The sequence below is a fragment of the Pelodiscus sinensis genome, chromosome 23 (genome assembly GCF_049634645.1).
Source record: "Pelodiscus sinensis isolate JC-2024 chromosome 23, ASM4963464v1, whole genome shotgun sequence".
Taxonomy (NCBI): Eukaryota; Metazoa; Chordata; order Testudines; family Trionychidae; genus Pelodiscus; species Pelodiscus sinensis.
In genome coordinates this window covers 3,273,719-3,297,219 of record NC_134733.1, presented here as the reverse complement: position 1 = coordinate 3,297,219, position 23,501 = coordinate 3,273,719, and the positions used below count along the sequence as shown (strand labels likewise).

At 44.2% G+C, this 23,501-nt stretch overlaps 1 protein-coding gene across 18 annotated transcripts in view; it reads left to right on the top strand.

Moving 5' to 3' along the window:
* The window catches only part of EIF4G3 (eukaryotic translation initiation factor 4 gamma 3), a 324,364-nt gene extending 303,170 nt beyond the window's left edge, over positions 1-21,194 (top strand). For 17 of the 18 annotated variants that reach the window (XM_075906746.1, XM_075906736.1, XM_075906731.1 and 14 more), the window contains 5 exons: positions 6,675-6,773; positions 7,760-7,906; positions 13,266-13,347; positions 17,532-17,678; positions 19,840-21,194. In XM_075906746.1, coding sequence (XP_075762861.1) covers positions 6,675-6,773; positions 7,760-7,906; positions 13,266-13,347; positions 17,532-17,678; positions 19,840-20,021 — 657 coding nt within the window. In that variant the 3' untranslated portion in view covers positions 20,022-21,194. Of the gene's footprint in view, positions 1-6,376; positions 6,492-6,674; positions 6,774-7,759; positions 7,907-13,265; positions 13,348-17,531; positions 17,679-19,839 lie in introns of those variants that run through there. The other variant, XR_012897363.1, reaches the window with a different exon arrangement.
* The last annotated feature ends 2,307 nt before the right edge of the window (positions 21,195-23,501 follow it).

The following is a 23,501-nucleotide window of genomic DNA, read 5'->3' as shown; positions in this document are numbered from 1 at the left end:
TGGAGGATTGGGCCACAAGAAATCTGTTGAGGTTCAACAAGGACAAGTGCAGAGTCCTGCACTTGGGACGGAAGAATCCCAAGTATTGTTACAGGCTGGGGATCAACCAGCTAAGTAGTAGTTCTGCAGAAAAGGACCTGCGGGTTACAGTGGATGAGAAGCTGGATATGAGTCAACAGTGTGTCCTTGTAGCCAAGAAGGCTAATGACATATTAGGTTGCATTAAGAGGAGCATAGCCAGCAGATCCAGAGATGTGATTATTCCCCTTTATTCAGCTCTGGTGAGGCCACATCTGGAGTATTGTGTCCAGTTCTGGGCCCCCCACTACAAAAAGGATGTGGACGCACTGGAGAGGGTCCAGCGGAGGGCAACCAAAATGATTAGGGGGCTGGAGCATATGACTTATGAGAAGAGCTGAGGGAGTTGGGTCTGTTTAGTCTGCAGAAGCGAGGAGTGAGGGAGGATTTGATTGCAGCCTTCAACTTCCTGAATGGAGGTTCCAAAGAGGATGGAGAAAGGCTGTTCTCAGTAGTGGCAGACAGCAGAACAAGGAGCAATGGTCTCAAGTTTTGGTGGGAAAGGTCCAGGTTGGATATTAGGAAAAACTATTTCCCTAGGAGGGTAGTAAAGCACTGGAATGGGTTACCTAGGGAGGTGGTGGAGTCTCCATCCCTAGAGGTGTTTAAGTCTCAGCTTGACAAAGCCCTGGCCAGGTTGATTTAGTTGGGATTGGTCCTACCTAGAGCAGGGGGCTGGACTTGATGACCACCTGAGGTCTCTTCCAGCTCTATGATTCTGTGATCTATGGGGGATGATCTAGATGGTGCTTGGTCCTGCCGTGAGGGCAGGAGATTGGACTCGATGACCTCTCAAGGTCCCTTCCAGTTCTAGTGTTCTCTGATTCTGTGAGATCCTTCTCACTCGGGAGGTTCAGGAGCTATTGCAGTTGGGGGCAGTTGAAGAAGTTCCACTTCAGTATCAGAACAGGGGGAATATATTTCCTATATATTCTATATTTTATATAGGAAATATATAGGCATTTTATTCCTGCCTCTGGAAATTTCCACTACATGCATCTGACGAAGTGGGTCTTTGCCCACGAAAGCTTATGCTCCTACACTTCAGTTAGTCTATAAGGTGCCACAGGACTCCTCATCGCTTCTATATATTCTATATATTTCCTAATCCCAAAGGCCAAAGGAGGCCTGCAGCCCGTCTTGGATCTGAGATGCCTCAGTCTGTATCTGTGGAAACTCAAGTTTTCCATGGTCTCCCTAGCCTTGATTATCTCCTTTCTGAATCCCGAAGACTGGAATGACACCTTCGACCCAAAGGACGCTTATTTCCATATTGCAGTTTTCCTTGGCCACAGACACTTCTTCCACTTTACAATAGGACCCTCCCACTATCAGTTTATGGTATTTCCCTTTGGCGTAGCTATGCCACCAAGGATATTTACCAAGTGGAGGGCACTACTGAGATGTTGGGGAATACGGATTTACCTTTACCTCGACACCTAGTTGATCAAGGGCAGGTCCGAAACAGCAGAGCGGTCCTTCTGGTGAGCTGTCGGTCCTTGGGACTCCTAGTCAGTGCCAAAATGTCCACAGTAATACCATTCCAGAATTAATTGAGGCAGTGCTCAACTCAACTTGTGCAAGAGCCTTCCTGTGCCTAGATAAATGCTGAGCCCTAATGAACCTCATAGGAGAGGTATCCAAGTTTCCCCTGACCACGGCCAGAGTCTGCCTGCATCTTCAAGCCATATTGCAGCATGTTCGATGCCCCCGCTCTCTCTTGTGAGCAAAGGTCAGATGCCTCAGATCTCAGTTGGGGTGTCCTTGATGATCTCTGTACTCATAGAATCATAGAATAATAGGACTGGAAGGGACCTCGAGAGGTCATCGAGTCCAGCCCCCCGCCCTCAAGGCAGGACCAAGCTCCGTCTACACCATCCCTGACAGATGTCTATCTAATCTGTTCTCTGTGAGGTCTTCCTCCCTGATGTGGCAAAGTATTGAGAGTCCTCCTGCATAATACAGCCTCTATGTTTTACATCAACAGGCAGCTAGGGCATTCACCTGGGGAGCACAGGCTGCTAAGTTTGAGTCCCATCCCCCACGGGGCCGACATCAGTTATCCCAGGGTGGAGCAGGTTCTGGTATTAGGAAGGCAGGATAAGGGATATCCTGAAGGTAGGGAGGTGGTGGCTTCTGGAATGGCTTACGGGATAGTCGTCTGTCATCTGTATGCTAGGAGGTGCTTCCTCACAGGGACTTGTGCATCAGTCACGACATCCATCTGGAGGCCTGTCATCTCCCGGGCATCAATAGTGCTCTGGCAAATCAACTCAGTAGGGACTTTTCTTCTCACTAGGGGTGGTCGCTCCTCCCAGACGTGGCTGGCACAATGTTCTGAAGGTGGCGCCCTCCTCATGTGGGCCTTTTTACCACCGAGCATAACAAAAAAATGCCAGTGGTTTTGCTCCCACGGGGAGTTGGGAAGGGGCTCCCTCTCAGATGCATTTCTCCTGCTGTGGTCCAAAGACCTGCTGTACACATTCCCTGATTCCTCTCATCAGTCAGGTTTGGTATTGGGTCAAACGAGACAAGGCTTATTACTCCAGTGTGGTCCCACCAGCACTGGATCAGCATGATCTCATGAGCATGGTGCTCTACCAACCTTGGTCCCTCGCGAATCGCCTGGACCTATTGTCACAACATCAAGGTCAACTTCTGCATCCCAGTCTTGTGTCCCTGCCCTTTTCGGCACACATGTTCTGTAGTTAAATGAGGAAGAGAGCACCTGCTTGGAGGAGGTCTAGCAAGTTTTCCTTGACAGCAGGAAGCCGTGTACATGCCTAATGTATCAGGCAAGATGGACACGGTTCTCCTTTTTATCTGCAGAGCACGGTATCTCACCAAGCCGTGCCCTGGTCCAGGCCATCCTTAACTACCTGCTGCAGCTTAGAAACCAAGGGATGGCGCCCTCCTCTCTCCAAGCGCAGCTTGCCACCATTTCCACTTTTCACAAGCTGATCCAAGGGCAAATGGTCTTCTCCCAGGACATGACAGTGAGATTCCTGAAGGGCTTTGAGAGGCCCTATCCCCAGGTTTGGAATCCCATCCCACAGTGGGACCTCTACCTAGGCCGCTTCCGGCTCACTAGACCAGCCTTGGATCCCCTCGGTTCCTGCTGTCCTGGAAGGTGATGTTCCTGGTGGCAGTGGCTTCAGGAAGATGGGTTTTGGAGATCAGAGCCCTGACCTTGGAACCCCCATACGCAATTGTCTACAGGGACAAGGTCCAGCTGCAGCTGCAACCAGTCTTTTTACCAAAGGTCATCTCACATTAATGAGGACGTATTCCTACCAGTCTTCTGCTAAGTCTGATAGGTCTGTAGAAGAGCACCAGCACCATGCACTACCTGTCAGGAGGGCCTTGGTGTTCTACTTGGAGTGCACCACGCCTTCCACGGATCAACACAGTTCTGTGGCCACCGCCGATAGAATGAAGGGCCTGCCAGTGTCTGCTCAGCAGCGTTCAAACTGGATCACCGCCTGTGTCCAGACCTATTACAAGTTTGCAAGGGTTTCTCCACTGCCCATAGTCCAAGAGCACTCAACTAGGGCTTAAGCCTCAGCAGCGGCCTTTTTGGCGCATGTACCAATCCACAATATCTGCAGGGCTGCAACATGGTCTCCAGTGCCGACGTTGATGTCTCACTGTACCATCACACAACCACAACACCAGGTTCAGCAGAGCTATGCTACAGTCAACTGCCTTGAACTCCTAATCTCCACCAAGGGCACTGGTTGGAGTCATCTGTTGTGGAATAGACATGAGCAAGCGCTCAAAGAAGAAAATACAGTTACATTTTCATAACTGATGTTCAAGATGTGTGGCTCATGTCCATTCCACATCCCACCCTCCTTCCCCACTGTGGGAGTGTCTGGCAAGAAGGAACCGAGGGAGGAGAAACAGTCCCCCCGTGATTTATGAAATTGGCTATTGAATATAAATATGCATAACTCAAAGATGCTTTGGACAAAATCTCAGCTTGACAAAGCCCTGGCTGGGTTGATTTAGTTGGAATTGTTCCTGCTTTGGGCAAAGGGCTGGACTTGATGACGTCCTGAGGTCTTCTTCCAGCTCTGTGATTCTAGGAAAATACCTCATGTAACCTCTCAATTTTAATGTTACAATTTGAGAATCTGCATAGCTTATTTCGATGCATGGATCGTTCTTGTATGTAAACTTAGAAATATGAAGTATGAGATTTTTTTATGGTTTTAAATGGGTTAATGAGAGCCATCAGTAGTGCTCTAGAAGTTTTAACGACTGGGTGATCAACTTAATGGCTTGTAAACAGCCTTGTTTGCCCTGTAAGTCTAAGCAGTGGTTGGTGCTAGGAAGATGTGTGACCATACCACATTGTACTGGGATACCACTTTGGCCAGGTAATTTTCCATGGAAGGGAGAATGGAGAGCAAAGGGTTCCCTCCCAGGAAAAAGTCTGTTGAAGCAGGGGGAAGCATCAGTCCGTTTGTCTTTGGCTGGCTTAGGAACAAAGACAACTGAAGACCCAAGTCAGAGTAAAAGGTCATCTGTGACTGAAAGGGTTGCCTGAAATATGAACAACTTTTAGGGTAGGAACCATGTACAGTAAGTTGTGGTGCATTAGAACTAGCTGTGCATTTCCTTTTCCTTTTCCTTTTCATTTTGTAACTTATTTGTATCTGTTTTCACTTGCAACCACTTAAATTCTACTGTTTGCATTTGATACAAGCACTTTTATTGACTACCAAGCCCAGTGTAAATAATTGTTACCTGGGGGGAAGAATCAGTGCGCACATCCTCCTTTCATTGATAAAGGGGGCTTACTTGAAGAAGTTTTCATTGTGTAAAACTTTTATACAAAAAAAGACAAATGTATTTTTGGGGTTTCCTGGCTGCTCTGCCCTAGACCTGCATTTTCCCAGAGCTGAAGTGGTTCAGTGTCTGCACTGCCGTTTGGGGCAGGGGCAGGGAGTGGTGAACCCATCTCTGTGCCTTGTCTGGGGGAGAATCTGGTGCAGCATGGCAGGGTCGCGGGGAGCCCCAGAGAGCAAGAAGGTGTTTCAGAGGCATGATCAGCACACTGGGGAACTGTTCCAAGGAGTCTTCGTGACCACACCCCGTCCCAAGCACGCAGCACCTCTCATACCATGCCATGGAGGCGCCACTCCAGGAGTCGTTAGGGCTGCTCCCTTTTGGGTACAGCAGAGGGGAAAACTTCCAGCACCAAGCACATGAAGTTTTGTGAAATGGACATGAGCAACGCAACTCTGAGAACAGAGATACATATTCACCGTGCAACTTCTGTAAGTTAACCCTATAAAATTTCTCACCTCCTTTTCAAAGCATGCACTCAGACGAGGTCAGTTGTTCCAGAAGTTTTTCCATGCAACAGCTCCTTAATGTAACGAGAAGCTAGTATTTGATTTTTTTTTAAATTAGTCGTTTGCTGCTTGTTTGGACTGTGGATTGCTATTTTCTCTATAACATGTGGGAGAAGAGCAGGAAAAGTAGCCTTGATCTCATGGTCAAAGTACAGGCCTAAAGTCAGAAGATCTGGGTTCTATTTTTAGCTCTGCCAGACTTCTGTTGTAACCTTAGGTAAGTCACGTGTGTCAAAAGTTTCAAAGTTGAATGCCCAACGTCAGGAATCCAACGTCATATTTGGTCACCTAAATCTTAGGCTTGAGTCACAAAAATACTGAGGACAAGCAGATCCCAATGACTTCTATAATCTGCCTCTGAAAATCAGGCCACATTTATCTTGAGGTCTATACTTTAGACACCCAATAACCCATCAGTAAAATGAGGATGATAATAATACTCTACCAAATGTTTTGTGAAGCTTAATTCATTAATATTTGCAGAGTTTGTAGATTCTTGGATGGAAAGCACTAAAGAAGAGCTTAGTTACTATCATTATCTTCGGTACTGTTTATTATATGTATCAACATTTTGGGGAATTCTGAAAGGTCAGGCATGAAGTCTACTGGACTGCTAGATGCAGAAGATTATACCACATATGGTTATAGAGGTAATTTTCCATAGATTTACAATGACTTGTAGGATTTAATCTGTGACTTTGATGTCACTCCTGCTTTGAAGGACTGATCTACATACATAGCCATGTAAACATGATTTTTCTAAAGTGAACATGCTCTAACTTTATTCATTTAGAGAGGGACAGAAAGATAAGTAAAATTTGACTAGAGCACAGCAAGTTAGTGGCAGAGCCAGGAGTAATACCCAGATCATTTGAGTCCCAGTTCTGTATCATATCCACTGGACCACACTTTTACATATGATCACTTTATTGTAGATGATCTTTGGTCATGTTGTTGCAAACTCCATATATCACATCAAGCCAGCCATATTTATTACACACCATTGTGGCATCTGAGCATCTTACAAGATACAACATTTATCTGTAAAAGGTAGGATATTATATATCACTTTTCCAGCACAGGTTTTCTGGAAGTTTTCACATCATGGCTAGACATATTTTTGATGGCTAAATGATTATGTATTTCTCTTTATGCAGCAGCACCTTTCCTGTTTAAGCTCCTGTGCTTTTCTCTTCAGATTTAAAAACATTAACAAACTGCTTTGTGTTTTAGAGCCATAAGAAAGTAGGAGCCTTATGGAGGGAGGCTGGCCTCAGTTGGAAGGACTATTTACCTGAAGGGGAGGATGTAAATACCTTTCTCATTGAGCAGGTGAGTTGAAAGCAAATTTTAGTTAGAGAAGAGCCCTCCGAGGTATCTGTTTTGTAGCATATATTTGGCCCGTTGGTTTGCATTTTATTTTATTTTTCTTTTTTAATGTGAGTCCTAGTTGTTCATTTCAGTTCCATCCCTAAATAGTGTCAAAATGGAACATGAAGATGAGGTACTCCAGTCAGTCAGATTAGCTTTGGTCAGTACATTAGATGGAAGACACCAAAGGAATGCTTGAAAGTGATGTGGGTGATTAAAAAAGGACACTTTTCCCTTGAGTCGGTACATAAGAACATAAAAAAGGCCATACTGGGTCAGACCACAGGTCCATCCAGCCCAGTATTCTGTCTGCTAACAGTGGCCAATGCCAGATGCCCCAGAGGGAGTAAACACAACAGGTAATCATCACGTGATCTCTCTCTTGTCATCCATTTCCAGACAAACAGAGGCTAGGGATACCATTCCTAACCATTCTGGCTAATAGCCATTAATGGACCTAACCTCCATGAATTTATCAAGCTCTCCTGTTAAATTCCTAGTCTTCACAACATCCTCTGGCAAGGAGTTCCACAGGTTGACTGAACGGGGTTTGTAAAACCAAGATCTGGGAACTAGTGATCATTATAGATCTTATGTTACATTTTGCAAAAGTAGTGTATTAGCCATAGCTTCCTGACCAAATTTCAGTTCTGGCTCCCTGTCGTTTCAATTAGACAACTTCATGGGTTAAAGTGTAGTACAGTGTTGCACTGTGCCACTTTTTTCCTCAAAGGTGACTGCATTTCCTGGCTGGATGAAGTGATCCCTCAGAATAGATTGTAGGTCAGTGTCTCGTTTGTAAATTGTTCTATGATTCTTCAGAGTGAATAGTAGGACATGTGTCATTATAATGATAAAACAGACCAAAGTGTTGCTTGTTATTTTGCCTTCACATGAGTCAGTGTAAAAAAGCACATTTAATCATTTCCCATAACTTCTCGTTGCAGAGCTTAGACTTCACAGTGTCTGACTGTTCCAGTTCCTCCGAAGCACTTTCAGAGGAAGAACTCTCTGCCGATGAGCTAAACAAACAGCTAGAAAAACTCATTATTGATGACAAGGCGAATGATGAACAAATCTTTGATTGGGTAGAGGTATAAAGTCTGATTTCACCTTCTTTGTGCACAGTGCATTAACCATCTTTAGAGTCCACTCCCTCTAACTTTTGACATTTCTTTGTTTTGCTCTCCTGCACTGCTCACCCCAGTCTGATATTGGCCCTTCAGATAAAAAGCCAAGTGCTAGCTACAAGATCTAGTCTCTGTCACAGAATAACTCCTCTGTTGCTGCCTGGCTTTCAGACTCCACAGAACCAAGCAGAAGTGTTCAGAACTACCAGCACTTCCTCTCTGGACAAGGCACATATTATTTGTACTGTTGACCACTCTGCATCCTTCACTTCACAAGATTGTTACATTTCCAAAAAGCATCCACACTATGGCCTGTCATTTTATGCACTTTCCCAACAGACGTTCTGGAACAGTTAGATTCAGTACACTGAAAATGGCCATTTCAATTTTAACTCTGTTCTAAGCCCAGTGGGGCAAGATACAGATACAATTGTAAAATCAGCATTTGCATAGAGATAAAGAATATATTTTTCAGGAAGAAAATGTAAACTTCTCTAAAGTTCTGTTGGTTTTTTAATGTGAAGGTTAACACATCTGATAATGGCCTGTTCAATTAGCAATGACATTTAAACCAGATGCACTATAACAATCTCTGTCCCAAATTGGGTGAAACTGGTTCTTCATTATCTGTGATCCATTAGGAGATTGTTTGACCTCTCATGCAACAGTGGAATCTTTTTAAACAGTTTCCTACTAGTGATGTGTGTCTGTGTCTGTGTGTACACACACCACTCTGTTCCAGGATGTTCGAATCAACAGTATAAAAGCTTCCACCCACCCACCCACTGTCTCTTCTCTAACACAACCTTTAAACCAGATTTTAACCTCTGTGTCTGAAATTATGCTAAACCAGATTTGTCCTATTGGTATAATGGGCATCATGGAAACTTGGTGGAATGATGATAATTAATGAGAGACAGTAATACCAGGGTACAAAATATAGAGAAATGACACAGTTGGTTTTGCTGGTGGGGGAGTGGCAGTATATGTAAAGAAATCAGAGCCAAATATAGTAAAAATTTTAAATGAATCAAACTGTCCCATAGAATCTTTATGGCTAGAAATGCCCTGTTTGTTTAATAAGGCCATGTCTCCACTTACCGGAGGATTCTCTGTCAATCAATCTTTCGAGGTTCAATTTAGTGGTCTAGTAAAGACCCAGTAAATCAAATGCTGATGGCATCCCAGTCTTTGCCAGTACTCCTTGCTGTTGCGAGGAGTAAGGGAAGTTGATGGAAGCAATTATCCCATCGATCTCCCACTGTGGAGACGGCACCAAGCTCAACTTAAGGTATTTTTACTCCAGCTACATTATTTACATAGCTGGAGTTGCATACCGTAAGCCAGCCTTCCCCCCACAGTTTAGACCTGGTCAAAGAGTACACCTAGAAATATACTATGGCCACTTGACCCGGATGTTGATGGTAAAATGCTGAACAAGATTAGAAAGGCTGCAAAGGCAGAAAACATAATAGGAAGGGAAGATTTCAGCTATCACCATATTAACTGGGTATATGTCACCTCGGGAAGGGATGTGGAAATAAAATGTGTAGACACCATAAATAACTACCTCTTGGAGCAGCTTGACTGGAACCCAGAAACAGAGAAGCAATTCTTGATTTAGTCCTATGCAAAGCTTAGGCTATGGTAGCTGAATAGCTCGGTAAAAGTATTCATAATACAGATTTAACATCTTTGTTAGCAGTTTAACACAGTAGTGTTTAATTTCAGAGCAGAGAAAAAAAATAGGAAACTAGTTAACTGGAAATTAGAAGGAACAGTCACAAAAGTGCAATGCCTGCAGATTGCAAGGAGACTATTGAAAAACTACCAAAAGAGGGGCTCACACTAAAGATATATTTCTCTCCCCCCCACCTACACGCGCGTGTGCGCGCACACACACACACACACACACACACAAATATTCTATGATGGCTAAAGAGCCAAGTAAGCCAGGTGGCTAAAGACAAAAAGGCATCCTTTAAAAATTATCTACTAGAGTTTTTTGGGGTGGTCATCAGGCATGTGGACAAGGAGGATCCAGTGGATGCAGTGTACTTAGATTTCCAGAGATCCTTTGACACAGTCCCTCACAAAAAGCTCTTAAAGCAAAGTAACTTGTCATGGGAGAAGAGGGAAGATCCTCTCATGGATAGATAACTGGTTAAAAGACAGGAAACAAAGGGTAGGAATAAATGGTAAGTTTTCAGAATGGACGGAGGTAACTACTGTTGTCTGCACTGGGACCAATCCAATCAATCTATTTATAAATGCTCTGGAGAAAGGTGTAAACAGTGAGGTAGCAAAATTTGCAGATGATACTAAACTGCAGATAATTAAGAACAAAGCAGACTGTAAAGATCTTCAAAAGTATCTCACAAAACTAGGTGACTGGGAAACAAAATGGCAAATGAATGTTAATGTTGATAAATGTAAAGTAATGCACATTGAAAACAATAGTCCCAACTATATATACAAAATGATGGGGACTAATTTAGCTGTAACTACTCAAGAGAGAGATCTTGGCGTCATTGTGGATAGTTCTCTGAAAACATCCACTCAGTGTGCAGCGGCCATCAAAAAAGCAAACAGAGTGTTAGGAATTCTTTAAAAAGAGATAGAGAATAAGACAGAGAATATCTTATTGCCTCTATATAAATCCATGATATGCCCACATCTTGAATACTGCGTAAAGGTGTGGTCGCCTCAAAAAAGATGTATTGGCATTGGAAAAGGTTCAGAAAAGGGCAACAAAAATGATTAGGGGTTTGGAACGGGTCCCATATGATAGATTAACAAGACTGGGATTTTTCAGCTTAAAAAACAGGAGACTACGGGGGATATGATAGAGGTATATAAAATCATGACAGGCATGGAGAAAGTGAATAAAGAAAAGTTATAACATAAGAACTAGGGATCACCAAATGAAATTAATAGGTAGCAGGTTTTAAACGCACAAGAGGAAGTTTTTCTTCACATAGTCAACTTGTGGAACTCTTTGCCAGAGGATATTGTGAAGACCGGGACTTTAACACAGTTCAAAAAAGAACTACATAAATTAATGTAGGTGAGGTTCATCAATGGCTATTAGCCAAGATGGGGAGAGGTGGTGTCCCTCACCTCTCTTTGTCAGAGGCTAGAAATGGATGACAGGAGAGGGATCACTTACTTAATGGTTCCCTGTTCTGTTCATTGCCTCTGGGACATCTGGCATTGGTCACTGTTGGCATACAGGACGCTGGGCTGGATGGACCTTTGGTCTGACCCAGTCTGGCCGTTCTTATATTCTTAAATTGGAAGTAAGATCCTAGTGAGGTAAAATAGAAAGGAGCATAAACTGGCAGCCAAGTGTAAAAAATATGATAAAATAGTTGGAGAAAGAATTTGAAGAGCAGCTAGTTTAGGACACATAAATGAACAGCAAAAATGTAAGTACAGTAGACTTCCGATAATCCAGCACCTTTGGAACCACCTAGGTGGTGCCGGATTATCGGATATGCCGGAGTACCAGGAGGTACTATAAAGGGGCATACTCCCAACCCAATCTCCCCTCCCTTCCCCCCACCTTGTGCTCGGGTCCTGGAATCACCGGTACAGCCATGCATCTTCCTCCAGGCTCTGGGGCACATGCGCTGAGTGGCCGGCTTTTCAGTGAGCTGGCCGGGACACCGTGCGCAACCCAATCCCCTTCCCATCGCAGAGCCAAACACCTCCCCTCCCTGCTGTCACCCAATCCCTCTTCTCCCCCAACCTCATGTCTGGGTCCCAAAGCAGCTGCCTGTGCTCAGCGGCCGGCTGCTAGCATATGCAGGCTGGATGCTGTGCACACTGGGGACTGAGCAGAACAGCACGGGCTGTGAGCGCACGTGTGGCTCACAGCAGCCCGGCCGTGAGAGTGGCTGACCTGAGCAGTTCCGGATTCCATTGATGCCGGACTATCAGGAGTGCCGGACAACTGGATGCCGGACTATTGGAGTTTTACTGTACATCGGAAGTAGGAAACCTGCCAGACAGACAGTGGGAGGAGGGGAAGACCCACTGGCTGATCAGGGTGCTAAAGGAGCACTCGACAAAGCCATTGCAGAGAAGCTAAGTGATGTTTTTGCATTAGTCTTCACGTCAGAGGATGTGGGGAGATCTGAGCAATGCTTTTTAGGTGACAAATCTGAGACGCTATCCCTGATTTGAGGTGTCAGTAAAGGAGCTTTTGAAATAAATTGCTCAACAATAAGAAGTCACCGGGACCAGATGGCATTCATGTAAGAGTTTTGAAGGGACTCGTATGTAAAGTTGCAGAAATACTAAGCATGGCATGTAACCTATTACTTAAATCATATTCTGTACCAGATGACTGGAGGGTAGCTAACGTAACATCTATTTTTAAAAGCGGGGTCCAGAAGCAATACTGGCAACTGAAGCCGGTAAGTTCACTTCAGTACTAGGCAAAAAGGTTGAATTTAAAATAAAGAACAAAATTATCAGGCACACAGATGAACAAATGTTGCAGAAGAGTCAACATAGCTTTTGTAAAGAGAAATCCTGCCTCTCAATGTATTATATAAATAAAATATATGTATAGAGAGAGAGAGAGACCATCTCATAGAGCTGGAAGGGACCTGAAGAGGTCATGGAGCCTGGTCCCCTCCACTCCCAGGAGAGCTAAGTACCATCCCTGACAGATTTGCCCCAAATGGTCCCTTCAGGGATTGAACTCACAACCATAGGTTTAGCAGGCCAATGCTCGAACCACTGAGCTGTCTCCCCAGAATTGTTTAACCATGTAGATAAGGATGATCCAGACAATAAGGTGTAATTGGACTTTCAGAAATCTTTTGACAAAGTGAGCAGTCATGGTATAAGAGGGAAAGTCCACTCAAAGATCAGTAACTGGTTAAAAGAAAGAGGTTTATCGTGGGATCCCCCAAAGTTCTTTACTCAGACCTGTGCTTTTCAACATATTCATAAATGGTCTTGAAAATGGAGTAACTAGTAAGGTGGAAAAATATTCACGTGACATAAAATTACTCAAGATAGTTATGTCCAAGGCTGACTCTGAAAAGTTACAAAGGGATCTCTCTAAACTGAATGATTACACAGTAAATAAAATTCCAAGTAATGAGCACCGGAAAAAATAATCCCAATTACATATACAAAGTGATAGGTCTAAATTAGATGGGGTCTGTTTTCAAGATGGGGTGAATTTTTACTGAAGGTCTGAACTAGATTCCTATGGCAGCAACTTTCACACAGTGCCAAATTCAGCAGTGGATTTTGGCAACAGCTTCTGAGTGTTCTTAACAGATCTATTTACTCTTGATTTCAGGCTAATCTAGATGAAAGCGAGATGAGTTCACCTACATTCCTTAGAGCTTTAATGACAGCAGTTTGTAAAGCAGCCATTATAGGTGAGTAACTTTCAAGATAATTCTGTACAAACTAATCAAATATGAAATTAATGAATGTAGAGATTACTTGGGATTTAACCACGTATTTTTCCGATTGAGGCTGCGGATCAAGATTTTTTTCTCCCAGAGTGTAGCGTTTTTGTGCTGAAGACAGTGAAGTGCTGATACCCCTGTCAGTTCCAGTACCGGAGGGGTGTGCCAGCTGCCCCTCCCCACACACAGGCCTGCCAGTGCCCCTCAACTCAGCACCTGGGTCCCTCTTGAACAGGGACCTCAATCTCTGTTGAATTATACCTGTTTGTTATGAAACTCCACTAGGTGCTATTCTGAGTGACCCACAGAACGGCTCAAGAAAAGGGGCTCCGAGCTCCCAAAGTGAATCGTTGGCCAGCGCGAGGGTTTCCCCAGCATAAGTAGCCACCATGGTGCTAGTGGCTCCAAAGCATGGTAGCAAGAATCATCAGGAGCTAGGAGCTTAGCTGCACTCCCTGGAGATGCTCGGGGCTCAGGCCATGACCAATGGGGATACCATTCCTGCTCATCCTGGTCATTGATGGACTAAACCACCATGAATTAACCCACCCAGTTAAAATCCTAGCCTTCATAACATCCTGGCAAGGAGTTCCACAGGTTGCCTATGCATTGTGTAAAGAAATACTTCTTTTTGTTGTATTTAAACGTGCTACCTATTAATTTCATTTGGTGACCCCCTAATTCTAGTGTTACGGAAATAAGTAAATAACTTTTCCTTATTTACTTTCTCAACAACAGTCATGATTCTATAGACCTCTATCATATCCCCCCTCAGTCCCTCTTTTTTAGCTGAAAAGTTCCAGTTTTTTTACTCTCTCCTCATATGGCAGCCATTCCAAAACCCTAATCATTTTTGTCCCCCTTTTGTGAATCTTTTCCAATGCCAATATATCTTTTCTTCATAGAATCCCAGGGTTCATCACATCCAGCCTCCTGCCCAAAGCAGGACCAACCCCAACTAAATCATCCCAGCCACGGCTTGGTCAAGCTGGGACTTAAAAACCTCTAAGGATGGAGATTCCACCCACTCCCTAGGGAACCCATCCCAGTGCTTCCTCTCCCCCCCCCTCCCCCCCCAGGAAAGAGTTTCTCTTAATATCCAACCTAGACCTCCCCCACTGCAACTTGAGACCAACTTGGCTCCTCGTTCCGTCATCTGTTACTACTGAGAACAGCCTCTCTCCATCCTCTTTGGAACCTCCCTTCAGGAAGTTGAAGGCTGCTCTCAAATCCCCCCTCACTCTTCTCTTCTGCAGACTAAATAAGCCCAAATCCCTCAGCTTCTCCTCGTAGGTCATGTGCTCCAGCCCCCTCATCATTTTGGTCGCCCTCCGTTGGACCCTTTCCAATGCGTCCACATTCTTTCTGTACTGGGGGCCCCAGAACCAGACGCAAACTCCAGATGAGGCCTCACCAGTGCCAAATAAAGGTGAATAATCACTTCCCTAGATTAGCTGTCAGTGCTCCTCCTAATACTCCCTAATATGCCATTAGCCTTGTTGGCTACAAGGATGCACTGTTGACTCATATCCAGCTTTTCATCCACTGTCATCCCCAGGTCCTTTTCTGCAGAAATTCTACTTAGCCATTCGGTCCCCAGCCTGTAACAGTGCTTGGGATTCTTCCGTCCCAAGGGCAGGACTCTGCCTTGTCCTTGTTGAACCTCATCAGATTTCTTTTGGTTTGTAGTTCCCTGGACTGTCCTCCTTCCCCACCCCCCAACCCCCCCCTTTTTTTTTGAAGATGGGCAGTACATTTGCCTTTTTCAAATTACCTAGTACCTCTCCTGATCGCAAAGATAATGGCCAAAGGCTCTGCATTGACATTTGCCAACTTCCTCAGTACCCTCGGATGCATTAGATCCGGCCCCATGGATCTGTGTATGTCCAGCTTTTCTAAATTGTTCTTAACCTGTTCTTTCTCCACCGAGGGCTGCCCACCTCCTTCCCATTCTGTGTTACCTAGTGCAGCAGTCTGGGAGCTGACCTTGTCTACGAAGACAGAGGCAAAAAAAACATCAAGTACTTCAGCTTTTCCCACATCGTCTGTCACTACATTACCTCCCTCATCCAGTGAGGACTCCACCCCCTCCCTGATCACCCTCTTATTGCTAACATGCCTGTAGAAACCTTTCTTGTTACGCTTCACATCCCTTGCTAAGTGCAATTCCAATTGCACTTTGGCCTTCCTGGATTCTTGCGCAATATATTTATATACCTTCCTAGTCATCTGTCCATTTTTTTGCGATGAGGCGATCACATCTGTACGCAGTATTCAAGATGTGGGTGTACCATGCGTGTATATAGAGGCAATAAGATATTCTCTGTCTTATTCTCTAGCCCTTTTTAAAGGATTCCTAACATACTGTTTGCTGTTTTGACCACTGCTGCACATTGAATGGATGTTTTCAGAGAACTATCCACAATGACTCCAAGATCTTCCTCAAGCGATAATAGATAATTTAGTCCTCATCGTTTTGTATTTATAGTTGGAATTTTGTTTCCAATGTGCATTACTTTGCATTTATCAACATTAAAATTCATCTGCCATTTTGTTGTCCAATCGCCTTGTTTTGAGACATCCTTTTGAAGCTCTTCGTGGTCCACTTTGGACTTAACTATCTTGAGCAATTTAGTATCATCTGCAAATTTTGCCTCTTACTGTTTACCCCTTTCTCCAGACCATTTATGAATATGTTGAATTGGATTGGTCCTAAGAGAGACCTTTTCGGGACACCACTAGTTACCTCTCTCCATTCTGAAAACCTACTATTCATTGCTAGCCTTTGTTTTCTGTCTTTTAACCACTTATCAATCCATGATCTTCCCTCTTATCCCATGACATGTTATTTTGCTTAAGAAGTTTCGCTGAGGGACCTGGTCAAATGCTTTTAGAAATCTAAGTACGCTTATATCCACTGGATCCCCTTGGCCCACCTGTTAGTTGACCCTTTCAAAGAATTCTAATAGATTAAGTATCAGAGGGGTAGCTGTGTTAGTCTGGATCTGCAAAAGCGACAAGGAGTCCTGTGACACCTTATAGACTAACAGATGTATTGGAGCATAAGATGCATGTGATGAAGTGGGTCTTTGCCCACAAAAGCTTATGTTCCAATACATCTGTTAGCCTATAAGGTGCCACAGGACTCCTTGTGAGTCATGATTTCCTTTTATAGAACCATGTTGACTTTTCTCCTACAAATTATATTTATCCACGTGTCTGACAATTCTGTTCTTTACTATAGTTTCAACCATTTGTCTGAAGTTAGATTTACTACCCTGTAATTGCCAGGATCACCTCAAGAGTCCTTTTCAAAAGTTGGCATCACATTAGCTGTCCTCCAGTCATTTGGTACGGAAGATGATTTAAAGGATAAATTACAAACCACAGTTCATAATTCCCCAGTCAGAACCCTTGGGTGAATGCCATCTGGTCCCGGTGACGACTTATTGTTTCATTTATCAATTTGTTTCAAAACCTCCTGTAATGACAGCTCAGTCTGGGACAATCCCTCAGATTTGTCACCTAAAAAGAATGACTCGAGTTTGGGAATCTCCCTTGCAACCTCAGCCGAGAAGACCGATGCAAAGAATTCATTCAGTTTCTCTGCAATGACCTGACTGTCCTTGAGTGCTCCTGTCACATCCGTTAGAGGAGGCTCAGGGTGGGGTTCACTTGAGGCAGACCACAAGCAGGGATGTTCAGGCTGAACAGAAACTAAAATTGCTGAGTAGAGGGGCTGGGATACAAATGCACCTACAATGCAGCTCCCACAAGGACGCACATCTTGAAGAGCCATTGTTATTGTACACGATGCATAATTACTTCTTCCCCTTATAGAAATAGCCAGCACAGTGTGTGCAAATTTGTTGTGTCCCTACATGAAGACTGGATAGAGTCCTGGCTGAAAATGTGGTCCAGAGCTTCTGTAAATGTTTGTTGTACTTGGGAGGCGGGCAGCACCGAGAGACAGATTATATGTTCCTTTGCTAGGAATAGCAAATACCCTGTGCACCAGCTGTTCCAGTCCTCTTCCTGTTTCTTACTAACCTGCGTTTGTCACTTCTATGTTAATAAATAAATATGATGAAATACCTGCCACTGGCTTAAGAGCCACCAGAAGTAACCCCGATTCTTCTTCTTCTCTCCAGTGGATTCTTCTAATTTCCGTGTGGACACTGCTGTTATCAAGCAGCGAGTTCCGATCTTACTCAAGTACCTAGACTCGGATACAGAGAAGGAACTACAAGCACTTTATGCACTACAAGCATCAATAGTAAAACTTGATCAGCCTCCTAGTAAGTGGCATTTGGTGGGGGGGAGGGGAGGATTTAAGAAATGACTATTTTGCATTGAAGGGAAAAATCCAGTCTGGGTCTCGGTCTGGGATATTGTGCTCTTTCTGCTGGTGGAACAAATTGGTTGGGTGGGTGCCAGGGGGGCTCAGGACAAACTACTATTACAGCACCCAGTTATTTAGTTCATGGCTTAAGACCAGTGCTCTTGCCCGCAGCACCTGTATTGGCTTCCATGAGGAAATCTGCACCAGGCTCTTGAGTTTTCAGCCATCATCTGTCTAGGGCAAAGACATGGGTTTCTCTGCCTCCTGACAGGGGTTTTCCAGGCTGTCCAGTTACGTGTCTACACTGCGATGTTCCTAGCAAACCAGGCTCCCCAAACAGGCCAGCGTCTGTGCTTTGCTTTCTCCCGAAGGCTCAGACCAGCTGCACTGGCCAGCAGAGCTGAGTTACCACACAGCCCTTTCTAAGCACATCCATCTATTCTACAGACTGCAGAACTATAAACGAAACTTATTAAAAACAATAAAGAGCCTGTTTGCATGATAATAAGTCTACCAGACTCCAACACACCTCAGCTCCAACTGGGGCTCTGGTGGAAATTGGTCCTTCAAACCCCACAGTTTTTCTATGGTTACTAGTTCATAGCGCCTGAGCTTAGAATGAGAACACCCATGCATCAGTCGTCCCCTACACAGCTTGAGCCTTTGAACTTGAGGTTTTGGGAACAAGCGAACAGCGATCTCCACGGCTGACTTTTTGCATAAATGGGAGGGGGGTTTGCATTCACCTCCCCTAGAAATTACCCCAAGGAAATCATTTGACATTGTCCCCAAAGCCCATTCTTGTCTGGAGCCTTGTGCAGTACGGTTGTTTGAAGTTCATAATATTGCCTGCGGTTCACCTCACATTCCCCCCCAGAGAGATTAGAACCCCAGGGCTGGAAGAGAACTCACGAGGTCATCGAGTCCAGCCCCCTGCCCAAAGCAGGACCAGCCCCAACTCAGCCCTCTCAGCCAGGGCTTGGTCAAGCTGGGACTTAAACAGTTCTGGGCATATCTAGACTGCAAAGAATGTCGGTAAAAGATATGCGAATTGCAAACTCCAATTTGTGTATCTTTTTCCGTTTGTCTTTCAAAAGAGGCTTTTCTGAAAATTGGCCTGTCTACACAGGGCCAAATTTTGGAAAAACCTCCCCTTTCAGCACAACCCTTCTTCCTCATACAATGAGGATTATAGGAATGGCGAAATAAACTCTTCCGAAAAAGCAGACACGTTCCTTTGGCGCAGCATAGCCCTAGGGATGGAGACTCCACCCTATCCCTTGGGAACCCATCCCAGCGCTTCCTCACCCTCCTCAGGAAATAGTTTTTCCTAATATCTAACCTAGACCTCCCTCTCTGCAACATGAGATCCTTGCTCCTTGTTCTGCATCCGTCACCACTGAGAACAGCCTCTCTCCAGCCTCTTTGGAACCTCCCTTCAGGAAATTGAAGTCTGCTATCAATTCCCCCCCTCACGCTTCTCTTCTGCAGACTAAACAAACCCAAATCCCTCAGCTTCTCATAGGTCATGTGCTGCAGCCCCCTAATCATTTTGGTTGCCCTCTGCTGGACCCTCTCCAATGTGTCCACATCCTTTCTATAATGGGAGGCCCAGAACTGGATGCAATACTCCAGATGTGGCCTCACCAGTGCAAAATAAAGGGGAATAATCACATCTGTAGATCCGCTGGCAATGCTCCTCTTAATGCAAACTAATATGCCATTAGCCTTCTTGGCTACAAGGGCACACTGTTGACTCATATCCAGCTTCTCATCCACTGTCATCCCCAGGTCTTTTTCGGCTGAACTACTACTTAGCCAGTCAGTGCTCAGCCTGTAACAATGCTTGGGGAATCTTCCGTCCCAAGTACGTTTAACATATGGCAGCATGTTTTGTAGCATCAGCAGATACTTGACTTTAGCAGGTATGTATTTTAACCTTAATAGCCTACACAGTCAGCACACAAGTGACTCAATCGCTATTAACATCAATTCCCTCGACTTGCTTCTCCACTTCTCAGTGTAGTAAAGGCTGCTTTTATTCAGATTTTAAACATTTCTGTATTTCCTTGTCTACTGACTTCCGTACACTGCTAAACACATGTTCCCCCTTGCAGATCTGTTACGGATGTTTTTTGACTGCCTGTATGACGAGGAGGTGATATCAGAAGATGCCTTCTACAAATGGGAAAGCAGCAAGGACCCAGCAGAGCAGAATGGGAAAGGAGTAGCACTGAAATCAGTGACAGCATTTTTCACATGGCTACGGGAGGCTGAAGAGGAATCAGAGGATAATTAAAACTTAAAATACAGAAAACAAAACAAAAAACAATTTAAGTATTTTTTTAAAAAGTTTCACGTCTTCGCCAATCACGGTGCAGCAAGGCCAATTCTCGCGCATAACCCCCTCCTTCTCCCACACATGCACGAGTGGGAGAGGAAAAAATAGATAAACATAAAGGTGATCATGGAGGAAAAAGGTACTTGAGGAAAAAAAGTAAACTTCAGACCTGAGGGCGGGAGCACTATACCAAAATACATGTATTATTTATAGAAAATATTTTCTGTTTTAATCATTTTTTTCTTTTCTTTTTAAACAAGGACTCATACTTTTAAAAACAGATCTGTTTAGCAAAAAAAAGTTGAAAACATTAATTTATTATTTTAAGGACTGCAAATGCCAGTGTAATTCTTAAATTTGCAGTTTCTGTAAACAAATTGTATGATAGAAAAAAGCAGAGAAATAAATGTCCCTCCCCTTCAGCTGCACCTCAGTTTTGTTTCAAAGCCTGGTAGTTAAAACTTTCCAAGGGTTTGAGGTAAGCTCCATGAGAAAATGATTTTTATTAAATTGCCATCAGATTTTCTGCCTGCCTCCCAGCTTGCTTGAGAGATTAAAAAGAAAATTGTAATTAAAACACGCATTACCTTGGAGCAGAAGGAAATGTATTTGGGAAAATGCTATGGACCAGTGTGCTCCAAGAAAAACTCCTTCGAAACAAAGTGCTACCCTGAGGGGGGGCAGTACTAGTGACACTTTGAAACCCTTTAGAACACACCTTAAAGGCTTGTAAATACATAGGACAAATATTTAAACAAAAGAAAGAAAATGACTCAAGACTATTTTCATTTTGAAAAGATAAAGAACAAATAAAGACAAACATTGCAAGTTTAACAGAAAGTCAAGAGATTTCTCTTTAGACAGCTGCTGAATGCACCGTCCTCTCTGAGTGGTGCTGTCTTCCTTTGCAGTGTGTCAATTCCGGGATCCAAATGTATATATTGTGTGCCTGTGTCCGTGTGTGTGGCTACACCAGGAAAGAGGTAAATGTGGGATTGCTGCTTGAGAGACAGAATGAGGGAGGGCTGAGGAGCAGCCAGCTGTGTTACTATACGAGCCAGCTTCATCCTTTTCAAATACTGCTCGCTAGGCTGGGAGAGGAGCTATGGGGCAATAAAATAATTGACCTCTGCTTAGTTTTCCAGCTGTTTGACTACAGTGTCTTATGACTCTGCATTGTTCTGGTGATAGCGCTATCAACAGGCTGCAGCCTTCGAACCAAACAACTGACCTCTCTTCCCAATGGCTTGTACCTCATTGGCATCCAGCCACCACCTCAGCCTTTGCCTCTGTCAGGGAGATTGCTGTGCTAAAGGAGCCCAAAACCTCCAGCATTAAGCAAAAGAGGCGATAAAAATGCTGCGAGTGACAAAAAACGCTTCCCAGCTCTGCCCAATCCCTACGTCTGTATGAAGTCAACAGCCTGGGCACTGGCTTCTCTAGCGCAAATTGGAGTGCATATGCTCTCAGTGCCCAGAGATGATCCCAGCTTGCTCTTTTGCACAGGGATGGCACCAGACAAAGGTTGCTCCATAAAACTCAGGTGCTTCTGAGCAAAGTCTGTCTCTTGAATAACAAAAGTTGACCTGATGGCTCTCCCTGTGAAGATGCATCCACCATAATACAGTCTGCAAAGCGACGTATGGATTGCTGGCTGGTGGTGTGCAGAGAACTTGCTAGTGGTCTGTGGCGTTCTGGCCACTCACATGCTCTCTCTTTCTTTCCAGCTGCTAACTCGTATTTTTTAAGGCTACAAGTTCATTAAATACTTTCCCGTTCTTACCTGTAAATCGTTGCTGTTCGTGCACAGGGATGGTACTGGATTGCTAGTGGGAACAGAGAAAGCGTCTGGCCCTGGATGGAGGGAGAAATGTCCAGCAGATCAGGTTCTCCATTAATATTCAGACCATACTATGAAATCAAAGTTGGAGCCTCCAGGCCCTAAAATGGACATTTACTTAGTGACAATAAAACATTTTTTCTAGTGTGTTGTCAAAACAAAACCCTAAATGTATCCACGTATCTGTACCCATGTCCATTAAGGACAGCCGGGCATTCCTGATTCTCAGCAGCTTTTGCACACTCCCTTCAGCCCTCATGGCCAAAGAGCAATTTCTGCAAATTGGTGAAAAATTCTGGGCTTGTCTGGGCAGCATTGTACCAATTCAGTTACAGAGGTGAGGAAACCAGTGCCCAAGGTTTCATAGGCACTCTGCTTTGGGAATAAGTTACTCTTAAACCAAAATAAGAACGTCTATACATGGGTTTCTCTGGTTTAATCAAACCAGTGCAAGTTTGTGTGTCATCCAGGGCTTGGGTTTCACTTAAAAGTTAGGTAGGCATAGCTGAATGGGTTGGGTATGCCAGTCTGTCTCCCAGGTGTGCTGACAGAAGAATGAGTTATTATCTGGGGAGATGGTGTTTGTGCACTGATCAAAAAAGTCCTTCTATCAGTGTAGCCTTCACCTGTGCTACAGGGTTATGTTAGCAGGGTTATGCTATACCATTATTATAGGCTCTATAGCCTAGACACACCCTAGGGCCGGAGGTCCACTGTGCATCTGCATGTCTGCCATTCAGGCAGAATTCTGAGGCGGTTTTCTAACAAGCACGACACCTGTGCCTTGTGAATTGCTGCAAGAAAGACAACCATCCTAGCAGCCTGCTTAAATGGATCAGCATGAGCACCTGAATCCAGCCCACTCTGCAAGGTGCCTTTAAAGCAATGTGATGTACGTAAGTGTTGCCTTGACCAAAGGAGGAGAAATTCTAGTATCTCTGAATGAGCAGCTGCTTCTGCTGAATTAGAATCTTTTACTGGCGGGTTATTTTGCTTGGGACATTTGACTCATTTAAATGAAGTAGATGGCAAAACATTGATCAGTGAAATGAGTTTTACATGAGCAAAGTCAATGGGGGGGGAGCAACTGGAAAAGGAACAACTATCCCCTGTCATTGTGTGACCTTTTCAAGTTAAATGTTTTTGGGGACTTGACAACTTGCCCTGTTGGCACCATGTAAGTACCCGAGGGGGCGTCTTTTTGTATCAAAATCCTGAAAACAGTTTCATATGCTGGCAAGTTTCACTCATCTTAAAGGTAAATGAATTGAGTTCTATGCATTGTGTTGGGCATATTGTGGATGAGACCTTAGGACTGCGCTACCTGGACATTAAAGACCCCATGTCTCTTTTCATAAGAATAGTTTGCTCTGGTGTCATTGATAAAATTGTCTCCTACCATTACTAGTGTAAAGCATTTCTGTGTGCTGGTTTGTTACATGCTCCACACTGCTTTTCAGTGGGCTAATAGAAATACTAAGTCAGATTCATGAGGAGCTGAAGCTGTCAGGATATGGTCCAGTTTGTGAAATGCTTTAAAACCCTTCAGGAACAGAAGTGCTAAAATATTATTGTTAATTGATGACCGATTCAAATAG